The 19,177-nt window shown below is 50.6% G+C and overlaps 1 protein-coding gene across 1 annotated transcript in view; it reads left to right on the forward strand.

The window, feature by feature from the left end:
- The window catches only part of LOC141998865 (uncharacterized), a 47,176-nt gene that overhangs the window by 20,964 nt on the left and 7,035 nt on the right, over window positions 1–19,177 (forward strand). Inside the window, 5 exon segments of the mRNA XM_074971837.1 lie at window positions 1,016–1,124; window positions 1,472–2,765; window positions 12,364–12,703; window positions 12,804–12,824; window positions 16,669–16,789. Coding sequence (XP_074827938.1) covers window positions 1,025–1,124; window positions 1,472–2,765; window positions 12,364–12,703; window positions 12,804–12,824; window positions 16,669–16,789 — 1,876 coding nt within the window. The 5' untranslated portion in view covers window positions 1,016–1,024.

A 19,177-nucleotide genomic window follows, 5' to 3' on the forward strand; every position in this document is an offset into this window, starting at 1 on the left:
CGCGGCAGCTCCCCCATCGACTCCGCTTACTCCTCCTGCCGAGGTGGAGTACAGGCATCGATTCGGGGATCGATTTATCGCGTCTAGATGGGTAGTGAAGACGTACCCTAAGTCTTGCTCCATGCCTCAGTTTCCCCCTCTGTAAAATGGGGATGTTAGTACTTCGTCTCATCGCTTGTATTTAGATAGTAAACTCTTTAGAGCCCAGGCTGTCTTGTCCTATGTATCTGCACTGTGCAGCCATGGGGTGCTGATCTCCATGGGGGTCTCTAGCTGCTTCCATAATGTGCTTGATAACTGTACCCTTCTCTTCCCCAGACCATCCTGCATCCTTGGACATGGCTCTGGTTTCTATAGCTGTGTCTACACAGCCCATAGCACTGAGCCTTCCAGACTGGCTCGACAGATTCGGGCTAGCAGGGCTCACAAACATAGCTGTATAGCCAGTGCTTTGAAGTTGTCCGGGGGGGGGGGGGTGAGGGTAGGCTTCAGAGCCTGAGCTCCAGCCCAAGCCACAACTCCAATGCACTGTCTACACAGCCATTTGAGCTTTGAGCAGGGGGTTGGACTAGATGACCTCCTGGGGTCCCTTCCAACCCTGATATTCTATGACTCTATGATTTCTAGAGCGGGACTCACGCTTGCCTAAGTTTCTCAATCCCCTACAGGTACAGAAAGTGGATTTACACCAGAAATGTGTCTGACCCACCAAACCCCCGTTGTGTGGCCATCTCTCCCAAAATAGCACTTCCCTACTTTGCAGGGGTGTTGTAAAGATCGTGGGGGGCTCAGATACTACAATAATGGGGCTATCTGAGTTATCTAACAGATTGATGTAGCGGAGATCTTCTACAAGACCCCTCCTGGCAAATGTTTTCTTTTCCATGAACACATCCCACTGTGTTCCGATTACATGCCCAGAATGGGCCAGGAGTCAAAACATGGGTTTTTAAATAAAATATCCTGCAAATCTACGACAAAACCTGATCTCACCTGTTTTGGTGCCAATAACTAGGGTTTTCTGATGGCTAAACCCGATGTGATCTCCCAGCTGGGACAAGGGAAAGAGCTCCCAGCTCTTCAGAGATCCAAGGAAAGGCAGATCCCAAGAGGCACCCACGCAGGTGAGGAGTCGCTTAAAGCGACAGAGACGTGCCATCGGTGAGTGAAGGAAACAGCTGGGATTCCCATAAAGGCCCGTCTGAGCCCCCCTAGTTCTGCCCCTTCTCACCCAGGCCATTTTGTCCCCGGCAGGTGTCGTATCCTCATGGCAGCCCTGGCTCATGGCTTCCTGGCTGACAACCAGCTGTAGCTCCCCCAGGGATGTGGCGGCAGAATTGGTCTTTTCCTCTTACTACGCTGGGGAAGGGTTTGGGAGGACTCAACTCCTGATTTTTTCATCTCTGTTGCAGCTATTTTGGTTTGTTCCACACTTCTGAGGTTTCCTTCCCTCTCCCCCCACCCCACACAGGGACTGGCTCCTGTCTGGATTCTTTCTCTATCCCAGCAAGTGAGGGGACGGTGGATGAGAGCCAGGAGAATTCTCAGCAGCAAGGTCCTGGTCCAAGTCCCCTGGAACCACAGGGGACATCATCAAGAAGATCCGATGGGGATGTTTCCCAGAGTCCTGAGCATGGAGACACCTGTGACATCCAGCGCAGGCCAGAGAGGCCTCAGAGAAATGGCCAATCAACCCCACGTGGAGGGGGTCCGAAGGGACTCGGAGATGCAATGAAGACCCCTCCGGCACCGAACGCCTGCCCTGACTGTGGGAAAAGCTTCCACCGTAGCTCGGACATTGTCCAGCATCAGAGGACCCACACGGGTGAGTGACCCTACCACTGTGCCGAGTGCGGGAAGAGCTTCGGCTACAGCTCCTCCCTCATCAAACACCAGAGGACCCACACGGGCGAGCGACCCTACAAGTGTCCCAAGTGCGGGAAGGGCTTCAGCCAGAGCTCCAACCTGACAGAGCACCAGAAAACCCAGAGCGCTGCCACACCTTACACGTGCCCCGACTGTGGGAAAGGCTTCAAGGTGAGGTCCAACTTCCTCCACCACCGGCGGGTGCAAACCGGGGAGCGGCCCTACCGGTGCACCGAGTGCGAGAAAGCCTTCGCCCAGAGCTCCGACCTCATGAAACACCAGCGGAGCCACACGGGCGAGAGACCCTATCAATGCCCTGACTGCGAGAGGCGCTTCACCCGCAACACGTACCTGGTCCAGCATCGCCGGGCCCACACCGGCGAGCGCCCCTACCACTGCCCTGACTGCGGGAAGCGCTTCGTGGTCAGCTCGCACCTCCTTGCCCACCAGAGGGTGCACACAGGAGAGATGCCCTACCGCTGTGCCCAGTGTGGGAAAGGGTTCAAGGTGCGGTCCAATCTCCTGCACCACCAGGGGATCCACACTGGGAACAAGCCTTTCAAATGCCCGGAGTGCGAGAAAAGCTTCAGCCGCAGCTCTGACCTGCTCATCCACCAGCGACTGCACACCGGGGAAAGGCCTTTCAAATGCACCGAGTGCGGGAAGGGCTTCAGCCGCAGATCGGACCTCGTGACGCACCACAGGATCCACACAGGCGAGAAGCCCTACACATGCCCCGAGTGCGGGAAGGGCTTCACGCAGAGGTCGCATCTGGGGGTTCACTGGAGAACCCACACCGGGGAGAGGCCCTGCCAGTGCGCGGACTGCGGGAGGAACTTCAGTCAGAAATCGGCCCTGGCGAAACATCGGCGAGTGCACCTGGCAGAGAGGCGCGATCCGCAGCCCTGACTGCGGGGGTGGGTGGATAATCGATGTTTTCAGAGTGGGGGCAGTTCTAAAAGAAATAAAAATATTTAAAAAAACTTGGTCTGGGCGAAACCAGATCTAAAATTTTTGGAGACTTGAAAATAAAGCCCATTGTGGACATGTTCCACCGCAGGGATTTGAAGCTGGGTCTTTCATGGCCTGGGTAAGTGTCCCACCCACTCTTTGCCTTGCTTGGTGTCTCTTTTTGGCCCAAGAAGTGATCTAGGGAGCCCCACCTTGGAATATCCCACGGCTCACTGGCTAGGTCATGCTTCCGAGAAATAGGAGACCCCTGTTCCAATACTTTCTCTGGCAAAGGGAGGAAACTGAACCTTGATTTCCCACAGCCAAAGTGAGTATCCGAACCAGTGGGCTAAACATGGCGGGGGGGGGGGTCAGCAGCAGCTCCTTCGTTTTGTGAATAGCTGAAACTATTCGTGTCACATCTGTAAATAGTTTCAGGTATTTTTCACTGAATAAATTATTTGTCCCCCAAAAAATTTGCCCAGCTCTACACAGGACACGTTAGCCTCTGCAGAGCCAATTATTAACATTGCAATAGCACCCAAATTGACATAGATGCTCCATTGTGCTAGGCACGGAGAGAGTCAGCCTCTGGCCCAAAGAGCTCATGATCTAAATAAAACAGATACAGAGAGGACAGCCTATAAATCCTCATTGCACAGCTAAGACAAAGAGAGGATGTGACTTGACCAAGGTCATGCAGGAGACCAGTGGCAGGGATGGGAATAACACCCAGGTGCTCTGAGTTCCAGACTAGTGCCCACCCCACTAGCCCAGTACTTCTTAACTAATGTGCTGTGATTACAGCTGTGTGAAGAATGGGTTTTTTCAGTTTGCAAGCACAGTAGAACCTCAGAGTTAGGAACACCAGAGTTAGGAACTGACCGGTGATCCACACACCTCATTTGGAACCGCAAGTACACAATCAAGCAGCAGCAGAGACCTAAATAAACAAATAAAGCAAGTACAGTACAGTAAGGCTGGTATGTCCGGCTATGGTTGGGTTAGATTTCCAAGTATGTGACAGCTGGATGGAATGACCGGTTTTCCCCAGAGGCTTCCTTCAGTCTCCTGATCTCTGACAGCTCTCACCTGCCCCCTGACTCATCAGGTCTCTCACACCTTTACCACCCACATGGCCTCTCTTAAGCCTGATGAGGGGTCCTCTCGATCCATGGCCCAGGACAGTCACTGTCGTTCGTTCCAGCTGTCACATACTTGGGAGTCAACCTTGACCATAGCTGGACATACCGGCTTCACCCGGAACACCTGGAAATGAAGATCTCTTCCTGTACTGCCTCTTCGTACACCTGTATTGGACCTGGTGTTTGCTCCAATTGAATACAGCTTTGCAGTCTGGGGGGAGCGCAGCTTCACGACACAGAGCTGAATTGGGCCTCTTGTGTTCTCAGCGTACTCCTGCATACGAGAGAGAGGAGTCCCCTGATGAGTCACACGGGCCCCCACTCCCTCAAAGGCCAGCATCACCCTGTGTCCGGGTTGCCAACCTGAAAAGGTTGAGAAACACTGGTCTAGACCATGCTGCCACCATGATTGTATTCCAGGTCCCATTATAAGGCTTGTTTGAATTCCAGAGCATTAAAATAAACTACCCTGATTAGAAATGTCGACTTCTAGTTGAAATTTTCTAACTTAAGAATGGTTTGTTGCCTCCACTTCCGACTTGCCACATGGTCGGCTCTCCCTGAAAACCTTAATTCCAGGCCTAATTGTGAGAAACGGGGCTGCAATTAAGCAAGTTGATGAGTAATTTTTGGGAGGTGTAGTCCAGAGGAAGGATGGGCTAGCATGATGATACTGAGACTGGGGCTTACAAGCCACAAGTGGCTCTTTAATGTGTTTCCGGTGACTCTTTGCAGCACATGATAGTAAAACACTGTGTGATTTAATTATTAACCGATCTAAGTTATTAACCAATCAGGACGCTTTTACAGTAGAACTTCAGCGCTCCGAACACCCCGGGGACAGAGGTTGGTTGTAACTCTGAACAAAATGTTATGGTGGCTCTTTCAAAAGTTTACAACTGAACATTGACTTGACAGCTTTGAAAATTTACTGTGCAAAAGAAAAATGCTGCTTTCCCTTTATTTTTTTAGTAGTTTACATTTAACACAGTACTGTACTGTATTTGCTTTATTTTTGTCTTTTCTCCACTGCTGCCTGATTGAGTACTTCTGGTTCCAAATGAGGTGTGTGGTTGACTGGTGAGTCTGTAACTCTGGTGTTCATAACTCTGAGTTCTACTGTACTATGTTATGAACCAATTAAGTTATTAAACATGCACTACGTTATTATTATTTCAGTTATTATTATAATAACTTATAATAATAATTTATTATTATTTCACTAGGAGGGTGGTGAAGCACTGGAATGAGTTACTTAGGGAGGTGGTGGAATCTCCTTCCTTAGAGGTTTTTAAGGCCCGGCTTGACAAAGCCCTAGGCTGGGATGATTTAGTGGGTGTTGGTCCTTCTTTGAGCAGGGGGTTGGACTAGATGATCTCCTGAGGTCTCTTCCAACCCTAATCTTCTATGATTCTATGATTAACCAGTCAGGATGCTTTTACTATGATCACGTGTTTCCTTGCTCATGAAGAGCGGTTGTAGGGCTGAATAAGCACGGTTTAAGTAACGTTAAGATTTCTGTCACTACAACTGTAGTTGATAAAATAATAATGCTTGATCAGTCATTTTACTGTGAGAATTAGACAGATAGATAGATAGAAAACTAAATATTTCCCCTGTCATACTGTTTAAACCTGAACATAAAGTACTATAGTAAATGAAACAATGAATTCACACTGCTGTGTCTCTTTTGAGTAATGCTGATCACTAATTTGGCTCCTGACTCACTGAGGTCTGAGTATCACTGAGCTAGCGGTTGGGGCACTGGACTGGGTCCCAAGATATCTGTGCTCATGTTTTGACTTTGTCATATTCTTCTTGTGTGACTTTAGGCAGGGAGTTCTCAAAGTCCCCTAAGGGAGACAGCAAGCTGAATTCCACTGGGAACTGAGGCCTATTGATTTCAATAGGAGTTAGGCACCTAAGTACAACAGAACCTCAGAGTTCCGAACACCTCGGGAACAGAGGTTGTTCATAACTCTGAACAAAACGTTATGGTGGTTCTTTCAAAAGTTTACAGCTGCACAATGACTTAATACAGCTTTGAAACTTTACTATGCAGAAGGAACTTTTTCACTAAGAGGGTGGTGAAACTTTTTCACTAAGAGGGTGGTGAAACACTGGAATGCGTTACCTAGGGAGGTGGTAGAATCTCCTTCCTTAGAGGTTTTTAAGGTCAGGCTTGACAAAGCCCTGGCTGGGATGATTTAACTGGGAATTGGTCCTGCTTCGAGCAGGGGGTTGGACTAGATGACCTTCTGGGGTCCCTTCCAACCCTGATATTCTATGATTCTATGATTCTATGAAAATGCAGCTTTTAACCATCTTAATTTAAACAAAACAAGTACAGAAACAGTTTCCTTATCTTGTCAAATCTTTTTGTTTAAACTTCCCTTTTTTTTTTTAGTAGTTTACGTTTAACACAGCACTGTACTGTATTTGCTTTTTTGTTGTTGTTTTTTGTCTCTGCTGCTGCCTGATTGCGTACTTCCGGCTCCAAATGGGGTGTGTGGTTGACTGCTCAGTCTGGAACTCTGGTGTTTGTAACTGTGGGGTTCTCCTGTACCTTTGAAGAGCTGGAACTCAGTTCCCAGCTCCTTTAATCTTCTTTGAATACATGGCATTTAGTTTCTATGGGTCTCAGTTCCCATCTGTAAAACAGGGATGGTCCTTGTTCTTTTGTCTACTTAGATTGTAAGCTGCGTAGGGCAGGGACTATCTCTTGGTCTCTGTGTGTACAGCGCCTGGTGCAATGAGGCCTTGGTCTCAAGTGGTGCTACTGAAATATAAGTATAGTTTAGCCTGGATTCACTGATCCGCCCCCTGTAAGTATAGAAGCGAAATCCTCATGCTTTTACAAACTCAGCTACTACTGTGGCTAGATTCAGGTGTTTAGGTCTCACTGACTATGAGAATTAGCTTTGATTGATCTATTTATTTTTTAAATAAACGGAATAAGCAGCACATGCGGTGAGAGTGAGAGATTTCAGAGTGGCTCCTCTTTATTGGATGCGAAGTGACTTCCTGTTCCTTTTGCCCCTTTGCTGCAAGCGCAAAGAAATCGCATTGCACTGCGCAGGAATTTCCACACTGGGTCAGACTCGTGGTCTATCGATTTCCGTCTGCATCAATGGCCAGATACTTCACGGGAAGGGGCACATGATTCAAAGCCTTAGGCCTTCTATACACACTCAGAAGTTGTACCGCTTTAGCTATACTGGTGCAGTTAAACCAGAACAACCTCCCTAGCCTGGAGGCAGCAATAACGATATACAAGTGCCTATGCTGTTATAGCTTATTCCCATATGAGAAGGGGAATAAGCTATACTGGAATAAGCACTTTTGTGCTGGTATAACTGCCTACACACTAGGGATTTTACCAGTACAGTAAAACCTGAGTTACGAACACCTCGGGAATGGAGGTTGTTCGTAACTCTGAACAAAACGTTATGGTTCTTTCAAAAGTTTACAACTGAACATTGACTTAATACAGCTTTGAAACTTTACTATGCAGAAGAAAAATGCTGCTTTCTCTTTTTATTTTAGTAGTTTACATTTAACACAGTACGGTCCTGTATTTGCTTTTTTTTGGTCTCTGACTGCGTACTTCCGGTTCCAAATGAGGTGTGTGGTTGACTGGTCAGTTCATAACTCTGGTGTTTGTAACTCTGAGGTTCTCCTGTATAACTATTTCAGTAAAAAAAAAAAAATCACACCCCTATCTGAATTATTATACCAATACCAATAGACCGTACCTAAATAGATCACTTCATCCAGGCAGCCTGACTGTTGTTTCTTTAATCCAATGGTCTCCAAACGGTGGGGTGCGCCCCACTAGGGGGGCACAGAGGAACATTCGGGAGGGCACAGCAGGGCCCAGGCCAGTCCCCACGGGGGTGGGGGGCAGGAAGGGAACACCACTCAGCCCCGTTCTGCCTTCAGCCCTGACCCCAGCTGTAGTTCCAGCGTTGGCCCTGACCGCGGCTCTACTCCTGGCCACGGCTCCTGACCACTGTTCTGGCCTGGCTGCAGCTCAGTTACTGGGCCCAGCTCTTGACTGCAACTCCGAGGGGGGCGCAGACTGGGTAAGGTGGGGGCATGACTGAAAAAGTTTTGGGACTACTGCTTTAATCCATGCACAGTGCTTAGATCTCATGGTGATAAACTCTGTCAGTCCCTAATACAGCCAAACACAAACGCAGAGTAGTCCCATTAATGTCAATTGAGATTTCTCGCATGCTTAAACTTCAGTGTTTGTTGAATCGGGGCCTAGGTGCTTTTCACATTGTTTCATCTCGCAGACAATCTTAAAGGCAGGAGGAGAACTAAAATATTTAATAGGTTGCTTTGCTCTGGACACAATTTTTCATTACTGAAGCTGGCAAAGAAACTTGATAGTGGTTAGGCTGCTGGAGTGCTAAGAACACTGCTGATCATGCTGACCAACATTGTACCATTGTTTCCTTGTACTCCTGGGTCTGCCTTTCTGTATCCATCTGTTGTCTCTTGTCTTATACTGAGATTGTATACTCTTTGTTTCCTGTTCCATGTTTGTACAGCACCTGGCACAAATAGCCCTTGACTGGGCCTCCTAGGCACTACAGTAATACAAATAAATAATAATAATTAGAAAAGAAAAAAGTGAAGAATACAGTCTGTGATGGCCCAGTGCCATTTATTCGTTGTTTTCAGTGACTGGAGCAAAGAAAGATACTGCTGTATGTGTAGTTCTTTCATCAGTGGATGATTTCTGTGTCCACTGTACACTTAGGACAGATTCTGCTACACATATTCATATTGTCAGTTCCAAGGTCCATCTAGCCCGGTATCCTGTCTCTGACTGTTCCAGAAGATGTCAGAGCTTTGCTATAGCAGATGTGGGATAATCTGCCCCCAGACAGATCTCATCCTGGCGTCTAATACGAGACTCCTTTTGCCCCACAACAGAAGATGTTTACAAGCAGGAATCAGGCTCACAGATTTTTAATTTTAAAATAAGTGGGATTGAGACATTGCCAGACTATGAAATTAAAGGAGCAAGTGGCGCTGAGCAATCTAATAATGGCTTAAAAACATCCAACTTGCGTATTTTCCCAGTGGCTTTAAAATTGTTGTGGAATTAATCTGCCAGGAAAAATGTACTATCCACAGTCAATCTATCATCCTTAGGGATAGGCCAAACTCTGATACCCTTGCTGTGAATAGTATTTCACTCCCTGATTAATTAACGCCATTGATTTTGAAAAAAAAAAATTGAGATTGTTTACTCTAGAAAGTAGATGACTGTAAGGGGACATAATTGTCCTAACACCTAGGTGCCATATTCATAGACCAGGATCCTCTTGTACTAGTTGCTGTCCAAGCATACAGTTAAATGCTGATCTTGAATCCAGGCCCACAGGGTTTTCGGGAAACAGCCCTTTTCACCAGTGCTACTCAGACCTCAGAAATATATATATATTTCTCAAAGCAAATAAATTAATAACTTGGTGCAAGTTGCTAACTTAATTGGTTAAGGACATAGTAAAAGCATCCAGATTGGTTAATAACTTAGATTGGTTAATAATTAAATCACACAGTGTTTTAATATTGTGTGCTGCAAAGAGCCAGAGGAGACATATTACAGGTTTATCACTGTGCTACACCAACACACTGGAGTGCCAGGGATTGGGAACTCACAGACTTGTGTGGGCCAGCTGCCAGGGTTCTATGACCCACTTCCTGATTGGCCACATAGTCTTGGCCCTGATTGCCTGGCGACTCTATAAATTTCCTGTTTTGCTACTAGCCTTGTCTGTGTAACAGGCCATTGCCTTGCTAGTTGCTACTTGGCCTCACCTGACTCTGCCTCACCCTTGCTGTGCCTTCCCCTTGGATTGGATCTCACCGTGATCAGACTTCTTGTATGAACTCTGATCAGGACTCCCTTTTGCCCTGCCTTACTCCCGGACATTACCCACAGAACAGAAAGATAGTCCCTGCCTTAAGGGTCTTAGAAACTTAGTATGAAACAAGAGATACCAGATGGGTATGGACACGGGCACCGAAATACAATTGTCCTGGGGGGTGCTCAACCCCCACTCCACCCCTTCCCCCAATGCCCCACGCCCACCCCACCTTTTCCTGCCCCTGCTCTGTCCTCGATCTGCCCCCACTCCATTCTTTTCTTCCCCCAATGCCTCACCCCACCTCTTCCCGTCCCTGCTCTGCTTCCGCCCCATCTCTTCCCGCACCCTCCCCTGAACACCCCCCATCCCGAGACACTATTGGTCAGCGTGATAGACAATGGTCTCTACAGTTCAGAAAAAGACCAAAACATGGTTGAGGTTTGAGGGTTTTTTTACATCCCAGCAAAGCAGAGTTTTGAGAAGGGATTTGAAAGTGGATAATGAGGTAGCAGTGCAGGAATTTCTGTTCTTCCTGTCTTGTAGCAAAGGAAGAAAGCGGGATCGCTTGACGATTACCTGTTCTGTTCATTCCCTCTGAAGCACCTGCCATTAGCCACTGTTAGAGGAAAGGATACTGGGCGAGATAGACCATTGGTCTGACCCAGTAGAGCCATTCTAATGAACAAGGGGACATGCAATGAAATGAAAAGGTGGGAAAATTCAAAACCAATAAGGAAATACTTTTTTGTGCCACCTGCAATTAGCCTGCGGAACTCATTGCTACAGGAAGTTGTTGAGGACAAGAACACAGCAGGATTTATATGGCGAACAAGAATATCCAGAACTGCTTCAATGAACAACACCACATTCTGTCAGGGATAGTAAACCTCATGCTTCAAGGTTTAACCCAATCTCTAAAGTGCTACTGCTGATGTAAATGACAACACAAGGGGAAAAGCCTCTGGTGTGAGTGAGGGAGTGGAGAATTCTGATTTGGGTTTTAAGTGTAAATGAGGACAACAAGGTCAAGACAGAGGAGAATTAGCCTCACAAGGGGCTGGCGCCATTTAGCCTGAAAAGATAACAACAGTCTGCATCTTTACATTTATTTCAGTGGGACAGCAATTGGAGTAAACAAGAGCATAATCCAGCGATGGGTTTTCAGATGTTTTGTCTCACAAAAGGGTTGGGAAGGAGATTCTAAACACATTAAATAAACTGTTAAAAGCCTAATTTAGTTAGGAAGGAAAGAAAGGCTCAGTGGTTTGGGTTGCCAGCCTTACATTTAGGTCATATGGGTTCAATTCACTCTTTGTCTACTGACTGAGGCTACGTCCACACTACAGACTTTTCAATGGCACTGTGCCGCTATAAGGTCTCCTGTGTTGAGTTCTCCTGTTGGCTAATTAAACCACCCTTAACGAGCAACGATAGCTCTGTCAGTGGGAGCGGACATAAAAAAAGGTGCCAGCCGCTTGTACTCACCCGGCGGTGCTCCGGGTCTTCGGTGGCACTTCAGCAGCAGGTCCTTCACTCGCTCCGGATCTTCGGCGGCACTGAAGGGCCCACCACCAAAATGCCATCGAAGACCCGCAGCGAGTGAAGGACCCGCCGCCGAAATGCCACTGAAGACCCGGAGCACTGCCGGGTGAGTAAAAATTAAAAAGGCACCAAAAAATTAAAAAGGCTCCATTTGTGCTCAGTGGGAGAGCGGCCGCTGCCCTGCTCCCCCCCAGTTACGCTACTGGTTCAGGGGTTGTTTTTTCCCCACACCCTGGAGTGACAAAAGTTTTAGTCACAAAAATGCCAATGTAAACATAGCCTAAGTTCCAAAGCTTGTCTCTCACCAGCAGAAGCTGGCCCAGTAACAGATATTACCTCACCCCACCTTGTCTCGCTCATCATTGGAATTGGAAAAGGTTCAGAAAAGGGCAACAAAAATGATTAGGGATATGGAACAGCTTTCATATGAGGAGAGATTAATAAGACTGGGACTTTTCAGTTTGGAAAAGAGACAACTAAGGGTGATATGACTGAGGTCTATAAAATCATGACTGGTGTGGAGAAAGTAAATAAGGAAGTGTTATTTACTCCTCATAACACAGGAACTAAGGGTCACCAAATGAAATTACTAGGCAGCAGCTTTAAAACAAATAATAGGAAGTACTTCTTCACACAACGCACAGTCAACCTGTGGAACTCCTTGCCGGAGGATGTTGTGAAGGCCAAGACTATAACAGGGTTCAAAAAGAACTAGATAAGTTCATGGAGCGTTGGTCCATCAATGGCTATTTGCCAGGATGAACAGGGATAGAGTCCCTAGCCTCCGTTTGCCAGAAGCTGGGAATGGGATCACTGGATGATCACCTGTTCTGTTCATTCCCTCTGGGGCACCTGGCATTGGCCACTGTTGGAAGACAGGCTACTGGGCTAGATGGGTCGTTGGTCTGAGCCAGTATGGCCCTTATGTTTTTATCCCAGGTCACTTAGACTCTTTGTGCCTCGTTTCCCAGCTGTAGCATGGGGGTAGCCTGCGTCCCAGCACCGCTGGGAGGAGGATGCCGTGGCTCGGTGAAAGCCCGTGTGGCACTGGATCCCATGGTGCTGTGGGCTGCAGCTAGAGACACATCTGGAAAGAGCATGAGCTTCTGCCAGGGAGCGGAGGGGCTGGGGAAAGCGGAGTCTGTCTCGGCGGCCTCTAGAGGGCTCTGGCTCGGGGAGGCTGCGCTCTGTGTTTCCACCGGCCCGGATACCGGGGTTTGGTTTCCGGAGCGAGACAGGGTGACTGGTAGTGGCGGCGGGCGCCAGCTCCATTGTGACCCGAGATCCCAGACTGAGCCGCTGCTGCGGAGCGTCGGAAACCTGCATTAACCCCGCTCTGGGCCCAGCCGGGGGGACTTTCTGCGGTGGGTGAAACCAGCCCCTGGGCAGCCCCGGGCTCTGCCGACACCAGCCCCTGAGCCGGAGCCTGCAGGTGAGGGGAGAGACCTGGGGAAAGGGCCAGGGCCGGGCAGGAAAGTGACTCTGCACCAACGGCCCCTCCTCGCCCCAGCTCTGCTCCTGGGGGAGGGGCGGGGGTCTGCCAGTCCCGGAGCTGCTGCCCTCCCTGACCCCCACCCCCCGGGCTCTGCCCCCCTGAGCGCCTGCAGGAGACGAGCCAGCGCCGGGAGAGCGACCGCCCCAGGCTCGGGCCAGGGACCGAGTCTCCCAGCCCGAGGGGAGGGGAGAGGGGGCAGGAGGGAGATGCGGGGAGAGACTGGCAGGGGCAGCAGGAGCAATCAGTGGGGAGGGAGGTTATTATGGGCTCCCAAAGGGGCCCAGTGTTGCGCCCAGTCTCTGGGTGACGAGTCTTGCCAGTGACGCATGGTTAGAGGATTCCCCTTTGGGGGGTTCCCCTAGGTCTCGAACCAGTGCTGGGGGTTCTCCACATCTCCCCAAACAAAGGGGGGTGGGGATGAACCCAGAGCACCTTTGGGGACCAGGGTATTGCAGGGAGTCAGAGGCCACTGAGGAGGGGACAGCCCGTAGCACCCTAGGTAACGTGTGGGGAGCCTGGGGTAACCGGGGCAGCAGGTTGTTGTGGGTGTAGGGGGATCCTGAGGCAGGCTAGGGTGGGCCTTGTAGGGATCTGGGGAGGGCTGTAGGGAAGCTGGGGCAGGCCCCCCCCCCATTTTACCCCTTCCTCCACCAGCCTCCCCAATTCTGTCCAGTCACCTTTCAGTCGCTACCCCACCTTCTGTCCCCATGGCCAGGTTATAGACCTTCCTATTCAGCCCCCTGCTTGTTATCACTCTCCCATAGGCTGCTGTTGGGTTCAGAGGGAGCAGAGAGCCCCCCCAGCTGCCTAACCCAGCACCATACAACACCCCCCCACACACACATGCCCCTTCTGCAGGGGAGCAGGGATCCCTGCTGGGAGCAGGGCAGGACCGAACTGCCAGTCGTGAAAGTGTCACACTGGGAAGCCCCGGGAGCCAAACCTGTCCAGACCCATTTACTGCAGCGTTCCTGGGAAGATTCACTTTCTCATGAACAAGGTGAGGAGCAGAGAGAGAGGAAAAGCCAGTTCTGCCTGGTCCCTGTGCTGTTCTGCCTGTGCTCAAGGGGAATCTCACAAAACAGGCGGCTTCTTGGGTTCTGCTCTTTTCTAACACGTGGGTAAGAGACTCTGTTCCTGGCAGGGTTTAAAATGTTTGTGTGGCTTTAGTGCTGATGGGAGAGGCCGGGTCTGCTAAAGTGACACAGGGGGCTCGTCTACACTCGAAGCGCTGCAGCGGCGCAGCTGCTCAGGGCGTCTGGTGAAGACACTCTAAGCTGATGGGAGAGAGCTGTCCCGTCAGCATAATAAAACCATCTCCACAAGAGGCAGTAGCTATGCCGGCAGGAAAAGCTCTCCCACCCAGATAGCGCTGTCCACACCGGAGCTTAGGGCAGTGTAATTTACATTGTTCAAGGGGCATGGCTTATTCCCCCCCCCCCCCCCCGAGCGACATAAGTTACACCGACATAACCTGTCGTGTAGACAAGCCCTCAGTGTTTTCCCAGCAAGGCAGAGCCCATAGGTGCTGGAACAATTTGTACAGTGGGGGTGCTGAAAGCCATTAAACAAAACTGTAAACCCTTTAAATGATGGAAATGACTTCAAACCAAGCACCCCCAGCACCCCTAGTTTCAGTACCTATGGCAGAGCCTAGTGCAGTGGTGGTCAAACTACGGGCCACATCCGGCCCGCGGGACCGTCCTGCCCTGCCCCTGAGCTTCCCCTGAGCTGTAAGCTCCTGCTGCTCTGAGCAGCATGGTAAGGGGGGGGGGGGTTGGATAAGGGACAGGGGGTTCCAGAGGCAGTCAGGGGACAGAGAGCGGTTGGATAGGGGGTGGGGTCCTGGGGAGCAGTTGGGGTGGGGGTGTGGATAGGGGTCAGGGCAGTCAGGGGACAGGAAGCAGGGGGCAGTTAGATAGGCATGGGAGTCCCAGGGGGCCTGTCAGGGGGCGGGGGTATAGATAAGGGTCGGGGAAATCAGGGGACAGGGAGCGGGGGGGGTTGGATAGGGGATGGGGTCTCGGGGGGCGGTTAGGGGCGGGGGGTCCTGGGAGGGGGCGCTCAGGGGACAAGGAGTGGGTGGGGGGGTTGGATGGGTCGGAGGTTCTGAGGGGGACAGTCAGGGAGCGGGAAGTGGGAGGGGGCAGGTAGGGGGCCGCGGCCAGGCTGTTTGGGGAGGCATAGCCTTCCCTACCCGGCCCTTCATACAGTTTCGCAACCCAGATGTAGCCCTCGGGCCAAAAAGTTTGCCCACCCCGGCCTAGTGTCTGTCTGCAAGGAAAAAGCATAGGGGGCGAAGTGGACTCAAGTGCCTTCTGAAACCTCCCCAGTCGCCCTTCTCAGCCTGACCGGCTGCAGCATAATGGCCCAGTTTCGCTCCAGATCCTCCCAGCCCTCCTGGGGCATGGAGCAAGTTCTGTTCAGCTCAGTGGGGGTATTTTTAGCTTGCTGCTGGAGGAGGAAAAGGACAGTAAATGCACCAGGGGAAGGAAGGGAGGAAAGGGCATGACAAGTCTGCTGCGACTTGTGTGAATCCGGGTCTGAGCTTTGGGAACGGGCCTGTTGGGGAGGGTGTAGACATTAACCTGTCAAAGGAATAAACCCTGGAATACCTGGGACTCAGCCCTTTCCTCTGTATGGCAGGGAGCTCTCAGGGCACATCCACACTTAAATATTACAGTGACACCGCTGTAGGGCTTCCGTGTAGATGCTCACTACAGCAATAGGAGGGGTTCTCCCGTCACTGTAGCTAATCCACATCCATGGACCTAACGCTCTCTAGGTTAGGTTAGCTTGGCTTCACTACATCTCTCAAGGGTGTGTATTTTTCACACCTCTGACCAACATAGTTAGACCGATGTAAGTTTTCAGTGTAGACCAGCCCTGAGGGTCCCAAACACGGGACTGATCAGCAGCTACGGAGCTGGGGCGGCCAAAGAGAGGAAAGTGCAGGGTGAGGCAGCGTGGTGTTGGCTGATTTGCATGGGAGGTGGGTCTGCAATGAACGGGGACAAAGGGCCACCGTCTAGGCCCGAGCGAAAGGACCGGCTCTGTCCATGCAAAGGCCGCGGCAGATTCATCCCCTGGTATACCTGCATGAAGCCAGGCCTGTTCTCTGAGGGACGTTGTCCCTGCAGGCACCCTACCATCTGGTTCCCCTTCTCAGACTCCACCACATGTTCTCCTGTATCCAATATTACCCCTACCCTTTATTATCCCACACGGTACAAAATAGCCCGAAACACAGTCCATTCCCCCCGGTACACACAACTCCTTCGACGCAGTTGAACGACACACCTCATACCCCGCTCCCTGCTCAGGCATCTCTCACCTGCCCCTCCTGCCTCTTTCAGCCTCTTCTCAGCTGTCTCTCACCTGCCCCTTCCCTGAGTCTTTCTCCCTGTTCCTAGAAAGAGCCAGCAAACCTTTCTAATTCTCTGCAGCTTCCCCCCTGCACCTCAGCAGGGCTCTTCCTTGGGAGCCCTTCCCTGAGAGCAGACGTCCTGCTCCCGAGTCTCCATGGATTAGCCCCAGTGGGACACACCTGTGCTGCTAGGGTGACCAGATAGCAAGAGTGAAAAATTGGGACCCATTTTTTCAGGGAGTGGGGAGGGTAGCTGTGTATATAAGACAAAGCCCCTGCTATCGGGAGGTCTGGCCACCCCTGGTATATGGGTGCTGGATCCACTTCTTTTCCAAGGAGCCAGACACTCGGTGACAGGTGCAAAATATGGGAGACGGGCCGCTGGTACTGAGCAGGGGGCGTTTGTCGTTACAGCCACTGGTGACGTTAGAGGAGGTGACTTTCACCATGGAGCCCTGGGTGATGCTGGATCCGCGGCAGAGAGCCCTGTACCGGGACGTCATGCAGGAAAGCTATGAGACCCTGATGTCCCTGGGTGAGGAACTCTTTTCATCTCTCCCTTCTCTTCTCTCCAACTTAAATCCACTCCTTCCCACCCACCCGCCCTGCTTTCCCCTCTTCATGAAGATGGGACAGGGTGGAGAAGAAAGGCAGGGAGCTGCAGCCTAGGAAGCCAGATGTGAGGGAGCAGGTGTCATTCCTGTGTGGCTAGAAAGCCCCACGGGAATCCTTGATACTGATTGAGTATTAAACGTTTCATGAATCCTAAGCAAATTGCCACAGAGAACTATGCTTTGCTGATAGTGAAGAGAAGACTGAGGAGCTGTCGTAGGATTAAGGAGCAGCAGGAGCTGGATAAGTGGAAAGGACACAGGGCTAGAGGTGGTCAACTTTTCTCAAACCAGATGGTTTTTCTTAGGAAGAGACGGCTTCTCCCCGCCTCCCTAAAATAATTTTTTTCCCTCAAAGAATTGTCAGGTTTTTGGTTTTTTGGTTTGGGAGGGGGGGCATTTTTTTTGGATACTTGTTTTCCTGAAATTTTGATCAAAACCATTATCAACAGGATTTTTTTGTTTCCCAAGAAATGGAATTTTGGGGGGAAATGAACAATGGAAATGAACAATTTCCATACACATTTTGGGAGAAAATTGAATTTTTTAAAAACTATGGGACACTGAGATGAAAACAACTTTGCAATTTTTTGCCTGAATATCAATTTATTTGTTCATTTTTCAACCTGCTCTCTCCATGGGAGCTGGAGGCTGTGGGAGGAGGGGTCTGATGCCAGGGCAAGGGGATACTGGGGAGAGGCAGAGGGGACCAGACAATGGCCAAAACCGTGGAGCAAGGAGGGGGCTGAGGACAGAGGCCACAAGTCCAGAGTGCAGTGGGAGGAGGACGCAGAGGGAACGGTGTCCTGGACTCTCCATTCAGGGAAGGCCTGGGGGGAAATGGGGTCCAGGCTGTGGCAGTGGAGAATGCAATGAGGATGTGTTTGGGGGGATAGGCCAGGCCAGGAGCTGGTTGCTAGCTCGGCTAGTGGAGAGGGGGGAGGTTGGGCTGGATGGAAGCAGAGCACAGAAGCCCAGAACCTCAAAGGTGTTTAGGAGCTGGGATGGAGGGAGTGGGGAGATGGAGAAATCATCTATAATGGAGGGGAACAGAGGCCTGCCTGAAAGGGGAGGCGCCAGAGGAAAGAGATTATGGCGCGGGATAAGAAGGGCTGGCAGGCAGGAGGCGATGGGGATTGAAAGGAGGAATCCGAAGAAACTGAGGTGGTGAACTGAAGATCTGAGGCAAAGTAAAGATACTTTCAGTTTCCCAGTTCAGTAACCAGGAGGAACGGGCTGGATGGTGTCTGTCAGGGCCCCAAACCGCCCAGGCTAATGCATGAGAATTCAGGCACCCTGGATGGTCCCAGACATGCTAACATTGGTTGTAGGTGCTTGGACCCCGCTCCCACCACAAACAGCTCTGGGTTGGCTCTCCCAGCTTTTGCAGGAGAGCATCATTAGCTCTGTTTTTTTTACAGAGGAGGCCTGGGGTAAAATGAGTGGAAGAACCAGGAATTAAACCTGGGTCTCCTTACTGACCACATTGCTGCTCCTTGGCTGCTGCGAACGGTCCGTAATACAGCCCTGTGAACAACAGCAAACTGAAATCTGAGTCATTTATAGATTTAGTGCAAAATCTGCTTTATTTATTGATAGTCTACATGCTCTAGGCCAGGGGGAAGGAAGGTGTCCACGGAGGCAGAGGACAAAAGGGGAGGATGGCTCGGCCTAGCGCAGAGCAGGATGACACAGTCAAGGCCTTTGATCTACACCAGAGAATGAAGCCATTCGAGCTGAACAGCTGTAATCCCAAGAGTCTCAGCGGTCTCCTGGCTTACTGAACCACTGCAGGTTTGTCCTGCATTCACCTCCCAAACGGCAGTGCCCTCTGGGTAGCCTCTCCGACAGGTGGAGAGTCCACGGACGCTGCTGTTATTTTTGTTACTTGGAGTGACCCCAGCCAAGATTGGGGTTCTGTTGTACTTCGCCTCACCTTCAAACCTAGCTGGTGGGGATGCCTGCCCTGAAGAGTTTGTACTTCAAATAGATAAAGGGTGGGAGGGAAAACAGAGGCAGTGACTCGCCCGAGGTCACCCAGGAATAGAATCCGGGCATCCCGACTGCCAGCCCAGCGCAGTGTCCATAGGACCAGCTGTGGTTCGGCCGCAGGACTAGTCGGACAGTTCTGCCTAGCTTACCTTCCCTGCAGCACTAACATCATGATGGGGCGTTGATCAGTGTTCACATCGCCCTCCCCGTCAGTACCCGCCCGGGGAAGCTAATGATCCAACCAACGTGCCCAATTCGGTGATGAACCCTGGTCACATGCCCCCTGAGGCATGTCGCACATATGCTAAGAAGACTAATGC

This window comes from Natator depressus, chromosome 14, assembly GCF_965152275.1.
Source record: "Natator depressus isolate rNatDep1 chromosome 14, rNatDep2.hap1, whole genome shotgun sequence".
Classification (NCBI taxonomy): domain Eukaryota; kingdom Metazoa; phylum Chordata; order Testudines; family Cheloniidae; genus Natator; species Natator depressus.